Source organism: Brassica napus, chromosome A9 (assembly GCF_020379485.1).
Source record: "Brassica napus cultivar Da-Ae chromosome A9, Da-Ae, whole genome shotgun sequence".
Taxonomy (NCBI): domain Eukaryota; kingdom Viridiplantae; phylum Streptophyta; class Magnoliopsida; order Brassicales; family Brassicaceae; genus Brassica; species Brassica napus.
The window spans coordinates 10,107,007-10,121,440 of record NC_063442.1 but is presented as its reverse complement, the minus strand read 5'-3'; the positions used below and the strand labels follow the sequence as shown (position 1 = coordinate 10,121,440).

Below are 14,434 nucleotides of genomic sequence, written 5' to 3'. Positions count from 1 at the left end.
CCTTCTATAAACAATCAAGAAGTAAAACATAAACATTACTGAAACATTGTCTTAAAACATAGCCTTACATGAACCATGAGTCTTACATAAACATAGCCTTACATAAACAGAGTCTCCTAGTAGCTATTCATAGACAACCCATATGCTTTGTCAAACATGATCAACACAAGACATATCACACCGCCTAAACAAACCACCAAAAAACCCACTTTTATGATCACATTCAGCTTCTTAAGTTCATTGCTCGCCTTCCTGACATCTTCTTTCAACTCTTCCTCCACGGTTTTCATGCTTTCGATCTCCATTTTAAGTTTCATAACATCTGATGCAAAGCACTCAACTTTTGGCAATGCATCTTGAACCTCTTCGTAGACAGCTTCATCTACCCATTTATACAAGTGATCCTAGACACAAATCATGAACACAATCTTTATGTTCAAACAATTTCTCACTGACTACCTAGCCATTGAATCTTATGTTCTTTTCTTAAACACAATCAAATTAAACACTTACATTTTGAAACGTTGGGCATCTAAAGAAAGTTCTTCCTGGATTGACCTTCGTTTTTGATGTGTATATCCCAGTTCTTCGACCACAGCCGCATTGCTCCGGGATACCACGAATTCCCATCGTATTCACAGACGAATCCTCACAACCCGAACTCATCATGCGATACTCGAAGAAGGAGAGATGAGAATCGAGATTCTTAAGGACGAGATCGAAGAGAATCGAGCTTGAATCGCGAACTGGATTTATGATTTCGCCCATTTAGGGTTTATACCAATCGGAGGAGAAAACGCCGTCGTTTCTTTTTGATTCATTTAACTCGGATTCAAAGAGAATAAAAGAAACTGTGTTCGTATATCCATTGCAAAGTCCACTAGCTCAGTGGCAAAAACCCCTACCATTAAACCCGAGTGCACGAGTTCGAGTCGATGGAACCCCATCTTTTTAATAAAAAGTTAATATAAAACGCGTCGTTTCATTAATTTGTCTTTAACTCGGATTCGAAGAATAAAAGAAATTGTGTTCGTAAATCTATCGCAAAGTCCACTAGCTCAGTGGCAAAAACCCCTACCATTAAACCCGAGTACACGAGTTCGAGCCGTAGGAAACCCATATTTTTAATAACACAGCTATATAAACGACGTCGTTTGTCTTTAATCAGACAAAGTGATGAAACGACGTCGTATACTTTAACACCCAAAATAAACGTCCGCTTAATTAACAGTTAACTCGGTTAACGGTGTGTTAATCTGGTCAGTCAATCGTAAGTTTCTTAATAAACCCGAAAAGTCAACAAAAGTTCATGATTTTATTGGCTAGCCCATATGTCCAGGTTTCTTTTGGCAATTCCCGCAAAGTTCAGTGTTTTTTTGGCCGATTTCTCAAAACAAAAAGGATCAACTCAACACAATGTTTCCAATGTCTTAATATTGAACAATTTTATCAATTCCAATTACTATTGTTCAGTTCCATTCTCACAATATTACGATAGATGTCGCAAGTGCAGTGTGATAGCCTTTGTGTAGTGTTATGATATAAACATGTTATATATAGTTGTTATTTATGATGCTTGCACGGTTGTAATTTTTGTGCTTAATAGTATAGTCTTCTTTATCAACCATTTGTTTTGGTTAAGTATACTGCAAATCCTAAAACAAAACATGGAATAGTATATTTTGGTTCACAAACTTATAAGCTTCTTAACAATGTTTTTTATTTGGCTAAAAAATGTTAAAATTGTGATTGTTAAGAAAGGGGTTTATAAATTTGTATTATCTTTAGTTTGAGAAAAGGTAAATGATGGACAAATTCCAAAAATATAATCAATTGACACGCTACATGCACAAAAGCACAATCAAAACATCTTTCTTTGGTTATGTGGCTACTGATCCGTGGTTGACCAGTGAAAAGTATGGGTCTTCTGATAACTTTTATTTTTTTAGGTAAAGTTGACTGCAATTTATCCTCTTTGTATTATTTTTTTCTTACATATATACAAGGTCAACGTAGAACTCAAGATCAATATGACTTCTCTAGATATCGTGCCAAGGAGACGACAAGCGCCACCCCACGCTTCAATTCCACTGTAGTTTTGTCCGTTTGTTTTCTTTTCTTTTAGAAAACAAATTACCTATGTATTTTGTTTGATGAAAGTTATTGTATTGATTGTAGCAATGAAATTCAAAGGTATTAAGAAAATTCACAAGATGGAAAAATATTCGAACGATCAAAATGTTTACTTCGCGTTGTAGTTAATTTGATCAACTTGTAAAAAGAACGAAAACGAAAAATGGAGTAAATCACTACCATTTATTTAGAAAACTTTCATAAATCACAGCAGGAGCCAATCACTTTAAATAGTTTTTCTACTAAATTTTTTTTGGTAAAAGTTTTTCTACTAAATTTGTGCATGAGTAAATACAAACCTAAGAAATCATTTAGTACACCCCCCAAAATATGATAATAATTATAATATAATCACAAATTAACATATTTTCCTTCCATTTGTAAGACACAGGTCTTTCTGCAATTTTAGGGTTTGATGTGTGTAAACGCAGGAGTTTACGGATGTGAATAGTTGTGATTTTAAAAGTTATTGTAAAAGAATATAATTTAGTCAAATTTTTCTGTAACAATTATTTTACTAAGTTTATTTTTAGTAGTCCGATTAAAATAAAAACAATATGAATTATTTTTCATAGTAAAATTATTATGTCCAATATATAATTTAAAATTCAAAATTTTAAAATTATGAAAATTGGTTTCTAATTCATTTAAAATAAGATTGAAAATTTAATGATGAATGTCTTTTAAAAGAATATAATTTGATTTAATATACTAAATTAAATTGGGTTTTTTGCAAATATGACTCAAAACTCAAAGTCAAACCCAAAACTAACCAATGATTTTTTTTGGAATTTTTATTTGTCCTAATCACCCCCAAAAATTCGGATTATTTACGAAAAATACTTTCTTTTTTTGAAAATAAGTTTTTTATTCTGCATCATCATCTTCTTCAAGTATTTACAATAATGTCATTTACATTAATACATCAACCACCATGAACAACCAATTTGAAATTCTTAATGCATCTAAAAATAGATTTTAACTCTTTCTATCTTATTTTTTATGAACAAAAAACATTCTTTTGACTTTTTCTCTATATTCATCCAAAAACCCAAGATTTTGATTTTGAAAATTTTAAGGTTCATAGAACCATTCAAGCTCCTGATTCGTGGTCATTAACAAGTAGGTTGCTTTGGTGGTGAAGTATTGTGTGGTTAGAAAATTAAACAAGTTATCTCACTAGTTAAAGCTATGAAATCATTTTTTTTAAGATCTCTCTCTTAGAAGACTTTCGTGTAAGTCTTCTAGTCAATGTATATGTTAGTTTCGCAATTGACTTTATGTGTTTCTTTTAGAGACAACTTCTCTGGAAGTCTTCTGTTTTTTTCTATTTTCAAAAAATTAGAGAAGACTTCCCGATAAGTCGTCTAGGATAAACATGTTAGTTTTGCATTTGACTGGATTGTGTCATAAATCTGGCACATAAAGTCAACTACAAAACTAACCTATGCATTAACCAGAAGACTTCCGTGTAAGTCGTCTATGTCAACATTTAATAAAATTTTATTTTCTCAAAAACTATAAGGACTTTTTAATATTTTCTTATTAATTCATGTATATTAGTCAATATGTGGCTTTTAGATGAAATTCATGACTTAATTGGTGATAATTATGAGGTTAACATCATTCATGCTTTTTAATATTTCTAGCTAATGAGAGAAGACTTATGTTTCTACGTTAGTTTTTGTAAAACTTGTAATTTCAACATAAAAATATATTTTTTAACTTTCAGTAACTTAGATCATAAGATATTTTTGAACTTTCATGAAATTTAAAATTTTAATTTTCACTTAAAGTTTGAGTTTCCCGCTTAAATATCCCCTTTATATTTAAATTCTCCGCTTAAAGTTTAAGTCTTCCAAAAATTCTTCTGAGAAGAAGTCTTCCGGAAAACTTTCCAGAAGACTTCTAGTGAAACTGTTATAGTTTTGAACTAATGTAATTTTTTATCGTTTGTGAATTTGACTAAGTTTTCTTGAGAAATTTTCTCCATAAGTTGTAGTAAATATGACTTTTTTGTATTATTGTGTTTTGCTATTGAAATTGTATCAATAACTTCAATAGTGTCAAGTACTTTTGGCAAGATAATATTGTAGACATGAACATATTTACCAAGTTTTTTTATTAATATCTTTTCAGATTTACAAAAGAATTCAATACTAAAAGAGTACACATACAAATTACAAAACAAACCATAAACAAAACAATTATAGCTCATTCCTTCACAAAGATAAACTTAGCCTCCACTTAAAATTTTAGATTCCAAGTCTGTCTCAGATCTGAAAAAACTTGCATATCCAAAAGCATTTAAATGACTTCAAAACATAGAAAAACTTCAAAAATAAGGTAAGAGCTTAAAACAACCATTTTTTTTTTCAAAAAGTAAGAATTTTAAGCAACAAGAAGTTACCAAATAAGAAAATATGATTTATAAATCAACCTTTAAAGGAATAGAAGATGAGAGTCATGTAATGAAAAACCTACAAAACAAAATGAATTAGTGAGAATGACATGAGACAAAAAAATGAAAAATTGATATAAAGTTCGGTATTTACAAAAAATGATAAATTGTAAAAAAGATAAGAGCTTTAAGCAACCACATGTTACCAAGTGAAGAACAATCATACATATAAACTTACCAAAACACTCAGATCTGAAATGAAAGAGGAGACATGGGAGAAAACTCCGCTAGAAGTTTTCCAGATTCTATTACGTTAAATGTTAGAAGACTTCCGAGAAGAATTCTCTGGAAGTCTTCCACGTCTGTCTCAGATTTGAAAAATCTTCATATCCAAAAACATTCAAATGGCTTCAAAACATAGAAAAACTTCAGAAAAAAAAAAGATAAAAGCTTAAAACAACCAAAGAGTTTTCAAAAAGTAAGAGCTTCAAGCAACAATAGGTTACCAAATAAGAAAATATGATTTGTAGATCTACCTTTAAGGAGTGGAAGATGAGAACCATGTAATAAATAACCTGCAAAAACAAAATAAATCAGTTAGAAGACATGAAATAACTATTAATTGATATAAAATTTGGTGTTTTTAAATTCAAAGAGATTAAAAAGAGGTTGAAGAGTTTTAGAATGAGAAACATTACATTTTTGTTGCAGCCATTTGAGAGGAAGAGAGAATATGTGTAAATTTTATTTATAAAGAGAGAAAAAAATTCCAATAAAGTTAAATTTTTCTATTCAAAAGATTTTCAAGTAAGTCTTCTAATAAAATACTTCGTAGAAGATTTACAAGAAACTAAAATATTTTTAGCGGGAGTTAGAAGACTTTCAAGGAAGTCTTCTAACTGATAAAATACTAATCACCAGAAGACTTCCCGGAAGTCGTCTAGACCCTAAATATAAATCATAAACTCAAATAACTAATTAAGTAGAAACAAGCACTTTATTAAACTTAAAAAGTGTTTAATATACACAAAACTAAACATATATATGTCAAAATTTAATTTTTCAAAAAAATGGTATGCTTTCAAAATCTAACCCTAAGAATACATACAATACTACAACGTATGTAGTCAAACCCTAAACCAAAGAATATCACGACTCACTATTTTCACTCATCTATGTTGAAAAAAATTCAATTTTATTATATTTTAATTTATATCAATTACAACTGTTTATAATTACATAATTTTAATTTTTTCTATCAAAATATTTTATTACAAAATTTATAAATTATTTTTAAGATCTACTAGTCTTCTAGAAGACTTGCAGAACCTAGAGAACTTGCAAAATTTCAGAAGACTTTACGGGTTATATTCGTAAAAATGAACTATTGTTTTTTTTTTTTTGATCATAAAGGATTGATTGTAATTTCACTAGTATTTTGGATTAATTTTACATTTGATTCAAGTTTAGGATACTTTTGCAGTTAAAATCAAATTTTGAATCATATTTAACAAATTCCAAAATTAAAGTTGATATTTTTTATATTTATTGTGCTCCATGTTGTATTATTTTCTAGATCCGTCCGTGTATTGCTTAACGACAAAGCGTCAAAAGGAACATTTTTGTGTTAGACGCTTGAGATATTCGTTGAGGCGGGGAAGTTGTTGATCATCATCGTAGCTGTACATCAAAGGAACTGTTCTTGCAATGTTTAGACAAGCTTTTGTGAAGGCTCTTGAAAATGAACATGGATTCAGACAATCCCTGTTCAAGAGTTTCCATACTTTAGATATCTTCTGGAAAACATGTGTTCTTGCTTCATCAACAGTTGATCCCTTGTTAACACCAAATAAAAAACGCTGCGTTTTGGGAAAGGCGATTTTTCTGGCGATTCTGAGAGCGACGAGCGATACGGTTTCGATTGATGGATCTGGCAATTCCGCCGGATTTGTCGGCTTCACCTGGGAGTGAGAAGGTGGTTTCGGTGTCTCAGGAGGGTGATGGTGTTCTGAGGGTTCCTGATCGTGAGGGAGAGAAAAAGAAATTGGAGAGTTGGGTTCAGATTGCTCATGATAAGAAGTCGTTGAAGAAACATGAGGTTGAGGTGTTGGAAAAGGATGAATTGAATACAGTGGAGGTTCCGGATGAGATCATTGAGAACTCTACTCCGCTGTGGGAAGATTTTATTGTAGGGAAGTTTCTGGATCTCGCGCCTCACATTGCGAAGGTCCATATGGTTCTCAACAAGATTTGGAGGTATGGTGATTCTTCTGTGTGTTGAGATGAAGCAATAAAGATCAAGAGTAAAGGCATGAATCAGAACTATGGAAACAAGAGGGAAACAGCAATTTGAATCAAGCCATACAGTTTGCCCTAATCCGAAACAAGTGTGTCTTGGAAGGCAAGCAAGGGTGTGGGCGTTTTTAAATGTCTCACCATCAGTCTCCATAAGGTCTGGAATAGTTTAAACAAGTGGGAGCAAGTGGATGGATCTGTTGGAGCTCAAAGACAAGCCAAAGTCACATGTTAAGCTAAGGATGTAAGAGAAAGAGGAGATGTCACTTTCATGGCTCAGTTGAGAGTGACTTGATCCCATGCTGTCTCCATTTGTTTATTAATTCCTATTGTCTCATTAGAAACTGTTGTATCTATTTATGTAACATGTCTGAGAAATTAATCAAGTAAGGGAATAAGAGATTCCTCCTTCTTACTCTCTCACTTTGCAACAATCTCTCTCTTTCTTATTCTTATGGTTCTAACTTAATCTCCTTAATCTATACACATAACCATCTCATAAATCATTAAAACTCACATGGTATCAGAGCATTTAAGCTCTTGAAACCTATTACTTCCGCAAATGTTTCACTCTGATTATTTCTTTTTCACAAATCCTTTTATTTTCTCTCATCATTCTTGAACTGTTCTTGAGTTGTTCTTGATGGATTCTGGAGAAAATTCAAAAATGGTTGTGATTCCGGTTACTCTTAAGGGAGCTAACTATCTATTGTGGGCAAGGCTTGCTAAGACAGCTCTTGGAGGCAGAGGCTTCTGGGATATAGTTGAAGAAGGCAAGAACCCAAAGAAAACAATCCTAGGAGAGGATGGTAGAGAAGTGGTGGTTAGTGAGGCTGGCGACAAGAAAAAGAATCAAGAGGATCTCAACCCTGGATACAATGATCTAATCAAGCATATCTTAAGAGACAAGGAACTCCCATCCCTTGAAGAAGTTTGTGCTAGGATTCAGAAAGAACAAGGATCAGTGGGGCTCTTTGGAGGCAAGCAAGACTTGGTACTAGCAAACCAAGCTGAAGGACTTGCAAATAAAGGCACCTACAAGACTGAAGACAAGAAGGTGTGGATCTGTGATCATTGCAAGAAGAAAGGCCATGGAAAGGACAAGTGCTGGATCCTCCATCCTCACCTCAAGCCACAAAAGTTCAGAACCAACTACAATGATGCAAGAGCCAACTTCTCTGGTGACATGGGAGAGCCATCTACTCCAGCTACCATGCGCTCTGCTCCAGCAGGTGGTGAAGGCAAGGCTCTAGCTTCCAGTGGCAACCTTACCTTGAGGAACAATCAAGATGAAGTCATCAGACGTTCTGACATTGAGGCTCTCATCAAACTCCTCAAGGATAACTCTGGTAACACACTTGGTACCTCTTTACATGCCTCCACTTGTGGTATCTTGCTGAATGCTTTAACTGAACCTAAAATTACAAAATCTTTAGTTATAGATTCAGGGGCAAGTCACCACATGATTAGTGATCTTAGCTTAATTAAAAACATTGTTCCTGCCCTAGGAAATGTTATGATAGCTAATGGAGAGAAAGTACCAATCAAAGGTGTAGGTGATCTTAGGCTATTTGATAAAGATTCTAAAGCTTTCTATATGCCTAGTTTTACCTCAAACTTGTTATCAATTAAAAGAGCTACTAATGACTTGAATTGTAGTGTTACTTTCACTCCTAATGATGTCTACTTTCAGGATATTGAAACTAGTAGGTTGCTTGGCAAAGGTGTAACCAAGGGAGACTTGTACTTACTTGAAGACACTAAGCTATCAGCTGATTTATCTTATGCTCTAAATTCTATTTCTACTTTACCTAAAGATGTATTATGGCATGCTAGATTAGGACATCCCCATTCTCGTGCTTTGAACATCATGATTCCAAGTATTTCCTTTAAAAGTGATTGTGAGGCTTGTATTCTAGGCAAACATTGCAAGAGTGTGTTCTCTAGATCAAGTACTATTTATGAACATTGCTTTGACTTAATCCACTCTGATGTATGGACTGCTCCATGCATATCTAGAGAACATCATAAGTATTTTGTGACCTTTATAGATGAGAAATCAAAGTATACATGGATCACATTATTACAATCTAAAGATAGGGTCTTAGAAGCTTTCATAAATTTTCAAACCCATGTATCTAACCACTTTAATGCCAAGATTAAGATTTTGAGATCAGATAATGGAGGAGAATACACAAGCAATGCTTTCAAACAACACTTAGCCAAACATGGGATGATCCACCAAACTAGCTGTCCATATACTCCACAACAAAATGGTGTAGCTGAGAGAAAGAATAGACATCTCATGGAGGTGGCAAGGAGCATGATGTTTCACACAAGTGTGCCCAAGCGATTTTGGGGAGATGCAGTTTTAACAGCTTGCTATCTAATCAATAGGATCCCCACAAAAGTCCTTCAAGATCAATCCCCTTATGAGGTACTTAACAAAAACAAATCATCTATAGAACATATGCGTGTGTTTGGGTGTCTTTGCTTTGTTTTGATACCAGGAGAACAAAGAGATAAGCTGTCAGCCAAGAGCACAAAGGCAATATTTATTGGGTACTCTCCTCACCAGAAAGGCTATAAGTGTTATGTACCAGAGACCAGGAGGGTCTTAGTCTCAAGAGATGTGAAATTTGTGGAATCCAGAGGCTACTATGATGGAAAGAGTTGGGAAGAGTTAGAGAATCTGTCCCAATCAGCCTCGGATAGAGCCAACAATCTAAGGAGAGTAATGGAAAGACTTGGGATCAGTATACACCAAGAGAAAGGCGCCAGTACACCTGAGGCGAGTCCCCACCAGTCCACTCCATCTACTGAAGTTGATACTGATGTGATTGAGATTCCTCACCTTGATCCTGAGGGGGACAATCAAGCTGAACATAATCAGGAGGATTCAGCAAGTCATGATCAAGCTGAGCATCATACAGAAGAGGAGCAGGATCATCACACTACTCAAGAAGAGCCAGTAGTGATTGCAAGCCAGCCTCAGCCTAATAGTGATCAAATAGGAACTGAGGAAAGTAGTTCACAGCAGCCGGTTCTAAGAAGAAGTTCTAGGATCAGAAAGCCGGTTGATCTAAACTGGAAGAACAACAGGGTCTACTTCAATGCTCAAGCTGTGGCCCATCCTATACAAGGAGTGTGCTCTCTAGCTCATTATCCCCAAGAACATGTGGTGTTTATTGGAGAGTTGGATCAGGAATACATTCCAAGGTCTTATGAGGAAGCTATGGAGCATGACGAATGGAAAGAATCAGTGGGCAGTGAGACTAATGCCATGATCATCAATGATACATGGTATGAAGCTGAACTACCTAAAGGCAAGAGAGCTGTAACAAGCCGCTGGATCTTCACCATCAAGTACAATGCTGATGGGACAGTAGAAAGGCGCAAGACAAGACTAGTAGCAAGGGGCTTCACTCAAACATATGGAGAGGATTACCTAGATACCTTTGCACCAGTTGCTAAACTTCACACCATAAGGATAATCCTATCTTTGGCTGTCAACTTAGAGTGGGATCTATAGCAAATGGATGTGAAGAATGCTTTCCTACAAGGAGAACTAGAAGATGAAGTCTATATGAGGCCACCTCCTGGCCTAGAACACCTAGTAAAGCCTGGAAATGTTCTTAGACTCAAGAAGGCTATCTACGGACTAAAACAATCACCTAGGGCATGGTACCACAAGCTCAGCACCACACTCAATGGAAGGGGCTTTGTGAAATCTGAGGCAGATCATACTCTCTTTACACTCACCAGCAAGCAAGGGATTGTTGTGATCTTAGTATATGTTGATGATATCATCATCACCGGGAGTGACAAAGAAGGTATACTCCTAACTAAAGCTTTCCTTAAATCATCTTTTGATATCAAAGACTTGGGAGAGTTAAAGTACTTTCTAGGGATTGAGATGTGCCGATCCAAGGATGGGCTATTCTTATCCCAAAGGAAGTACACACTTGATCTTCTGAATGAGGCAGGTGATCTAGGAGGAAGAGCAGCCAAGACTCCACTAGAAGATGGGTATAAGGTGCTGCGTGAGGGGGAGATTGAAGACAAGCCCTATGCTGATGTTAAACACTATAGGAGAATGGTGGGAAAGCTGATATACCTCACCATCACCAGGCCTGATGTATGCTTTGCAGTTAACCAAGTAAGCCAGCATATGCAAGCTCCCAAGATACACCATTGGAACATGGTTGAAAGGATCCTAAGATACCTAAGAGAGGCGCCAGGGCAAGGAGTGTGGATGGGATGCAACAAAAGTACAGAGATAGTTGGGTATTGTGATGCTGATTGGGCAGGAGACAGAGTGGATAGGACATCCACCACAGGCTATTGTACATTTATTGGAGGCAATCTTGTCACTTGGAAGAGCAAGAAACAGAAGATAGTGTCATGCTCAACTGCTGAAGCTGAATATAGGGCAATGAGGAAGCTCACTAGTGAGTTGATCTGGATCAGAAACCTACTTCAAGACTTGGGTATAGAGACATCAACTCCAATCACCATGCATTGTGATAATCAAGCTGCAATACACATAGCTTCCAACAGTGTGTTCCATGAGAGGACTAAACACATTGAGGTGGACTGTCATAAAGTTAGGCAAGCAGTGGAACAAAGGATCATCTTACCTTGTTACACAAGAAGTGAGGATCAACTAGCTGACATCTTCACCAAGGCTGCAAGCACCAAGGTTTGCGAGTTCATACATTCCAAGTTAGGACTCGTAGATCTTTCATCACACTGATCCTCTTAGCCATGAAGTGTTCTACTCTTTTTCCTTGGCTTGGTTTTTATCCCATGAGGTTTTTCCAAGCTAAAGGTTTTAATGAGGGAATGCTTCATGGTTTCCAAGCTTGGCCAATTCCTATTGTCAAGCTTGAGGGGGAGTGTTGAGATGAAGCAATAAAGATCAAGAGTAAAGGCATGAATCAGAACTATGGAAACAAGAGGGAAACAGCAATTTGAATCAAGCCATACAGTTTGCCCTAATCCGAAACAAGTGTGTCTTGGAAGGCAAGCAAGGGTGTGGGCGTTTTTAAATGTCTCACCATCAGTCTCCATAAGGTCTGGAATAGTTTAAACAAGTGGGAGCAAGTGGATGGATCTGTTGGAGCTCAAAGACAAGCCAAAGTCACATGTTAAGCTAAGGATGTAAGAGAAAGAGGAGATGTCACTTTCATGGCTCAGTTGAGAGTGACTTGATCCCATGCTGTCTCCATTTGTTTATTAATTCCTATTGTCTCATTAGAAACTGTTGTATCTATTTATGTAACATGTCTGAGAAATTAATCAAGTAAGGGAATAAGAGATTCCTCCTTCTTACTCTCTCACTTTGCAACAATCTCTCTCTTTCTTATTCTTATGGTTCTAACTTAATCTCCTTAATCTATACACATAACCATCTCATAAATCATTAAAACTCACACTGTGAAGGTTGATGTTTATGATGTTAATGCTACTACAATGAGATTCAAGGTTTCGAGTCCAAAAGCAAGGGAAAAAATTATTAGACGGGGTATGTGGAACATCGCGGGAGTTTTAATGATTGCAACGAGATGGACACCAACAACGGAGGATGAAAAGCAAGAAGATGAAGCTATACCAATGTGGGTTCATTTGGAGAATGTTCCTCTCCATATGTACTCGTGGGAAGGATTAAGTTTCATCACCAGTACTGTTGGATACCCAGTGAAACTTCATTCGGAAACGATTGCGTGTAACAATCTAAAGGAGGCTAAAGTCTTCGTAAAGGTTGATACATCAAAAGTCTTGCCTAAGGAGATCACTTTCACTAAAGGGGGGAAGCAATTTACTGTGAAATACTATTATCCTTGGCTTCCTGCACAATGTAATTTCTGTGACAAATGGGGCCATGGTGAAATGGTCTGTGCTTTAAAAGGGAAGGGGAAAAAGCATACAGTAAGTTCTGAGGCAGGAGTGGCAAGCCCAGTGGGGAGCGTAGGAAAGATGATAGTTGCTGGTTCAGGTGGGGTAAGGAAAGTAAGAGGAGACAGTAGCGAAATGAAGGGAGTGGAGAATGTAGTTATGGAGCAAGGTATTGATGACAAGGAGAGAATGGAGGAAAAAGAGAATGAGTGGAATGAGGTATCGCCTGTAAAGGGAGGGAAAGCGCAGATGCATGTTTTGCAGAACCACAGTTCGGAGATTGTGATTTCTGCATCAAAGTACTCTGTTCTAATGGATGAAAAGGAGGAAGGTGAATTTTTAGTTGAGTTGGAGAAGGATATTGAAGATGACAAGGGAGAGGATAATGGGGGATCAGAGATGTCAGAGAGTGATCAACTGGAAGATGTTATTATTGATCAACGGGTTAAAGAGTGGAGTAAGTTAGGGATGCAGAAAGGGAGGAAACGTGGTCAGAAGACTAAAGCTCAGGATTCTACTCCTGGTAAGGGCTCAAGGTCTTCTCGACGTAAACACTAGCCAATGGGGAGTTTCTTCTGGAATGTCCGTGGTTTCAATAAAGATTTAAAGCATTCCGTTGTAAGAAATTGGGTTCGAAGTAATAGTTTGGAGTTTGGTTGCATTATAGAGACAAGAGTTAAAGAAAATAAGGCGAGAGGAATTATTGAGAAGGTGTTTGGTGATTGGTCATATATGACCAATTATGAATATAGCTTGGGTGGGAGAGTTTGGGTGGTTTGGAAGGATTTTGTTTGTATGACTCCGGTGTTCAAATCAGATCAGTTAATAACGTGTTCAGTTGGGTTGCGAGATCAAGAGGTGTTCTATGGTTTATTTATCTATGCCAGCAACTTGGTTGAAGGAAGGAAAGAGCTGTGGGATGATCTTTGTCATCATCAGAACTGTGCTTTGTTTAAAAATAAAGCTTGGGTGATAATGGGTGATTTCAACGAAATTTTGGATGTGGAGGAAAGTTCGGGGTTATCTAGTCAGATGAGAGTTTCAGGAGGGATGAGGGATTTTCAGAGTATGGCTCTGCATTGTAGGTTTGCTGATATGGGTTATCAGGGTCCATTGTTTACTTGGTGCAACAAGCGAGATGAAGGCGTGATTTGCAAGAAGCTGGATAGAGTTCTAATGAATGATGAGGCCATGCTGCGATTTCCAAGCGCTTATTCAGTTTTTGAGTCCGGTGGTTGTTCTGATCATTTGCGTTGCAAAATTCAGTTTTATCCACCAGATGTAAAGCTTAGAAGACCGTTTAAGTACGTCAATGCCATTGGGAGTCTGGATAATTTTCTACCAATGGTTAAGGAGTACTGGGACGCTACTCCAAGGTTATTTCATTCAACCTCGGCGATGTTCAGACTTTCCAAAAAACTAAAGAATCTGAAGCCTTTAATCAGAGATCTTGGGAGAGAGAAGCTTGAAAATTTGACTAAAAGGGCTAAGGAGGCTTACGATACTTTGTGTGAAAAGCAGAAGCAAACTTTGTTGAATCCAAGTGATGATCTGGTTAAAGAGGAATCTGAGGCTTATGAGCGATGGGTTCATGTTGCAGGGCTAGAGGAAGATCATCTAAAACAGTGTGCAAAACTTCATTGGTTGGAGATTGGGGATCAAAATAACAAAACGTTTCACAATGCCATACGAACTCGGAAAGCTCAG

The 14,434-nt window shown here is 36.4% G+C and overlaps 1 protein-coding gene across 1 annotated transcript; it reads right to left on the bottom strand.

Annotated features, from left to right (window-relative positions):
- Positions 1-92: 92 nt before the first annotated feature.
- Positions 93-2,774, bottom strand: LOC125577849 (uncharacterized protein At1g43920, Chloroplastic-like). The gene is made up of 2 exons (XM_048739805.1): positions 514-2,774; positions 93-404 (listed from the first exon to the last, which is right to left on the bottom strand). The coding sequence occupies exons 1-2, from the start codon at positions 766-768 to the stop codon at positions 117-119; spliced, it is 543 nt and encodes a 180-aa protein (XP_048595762.1). The 5' UTR covers positions 769-2,774; the 3' UTR covers positions 93-116.
- Between the last annotated feature and the right edge of the window lie 11,660 nt (positions 2,775-14,434).

What these genes read in the sequence shown, in the direction of transcription:
- LOC125577849 (XM_048739805.1), bottom strand. Translation starts at nt 768, where the DNA reads ATGGGCGAAATCATAAATCCAGTTCGCGATTCAAGCTCGATTCTCTTC. An exon ending in GATGCCCAACGTTTCAAAAT is followed by an intron (nt 405 to 513) that starts GTAAGTGTTTAA and finishes ATTTGTGTCTAG; the next exon opens with GATCACTTGTATAAATGGGT.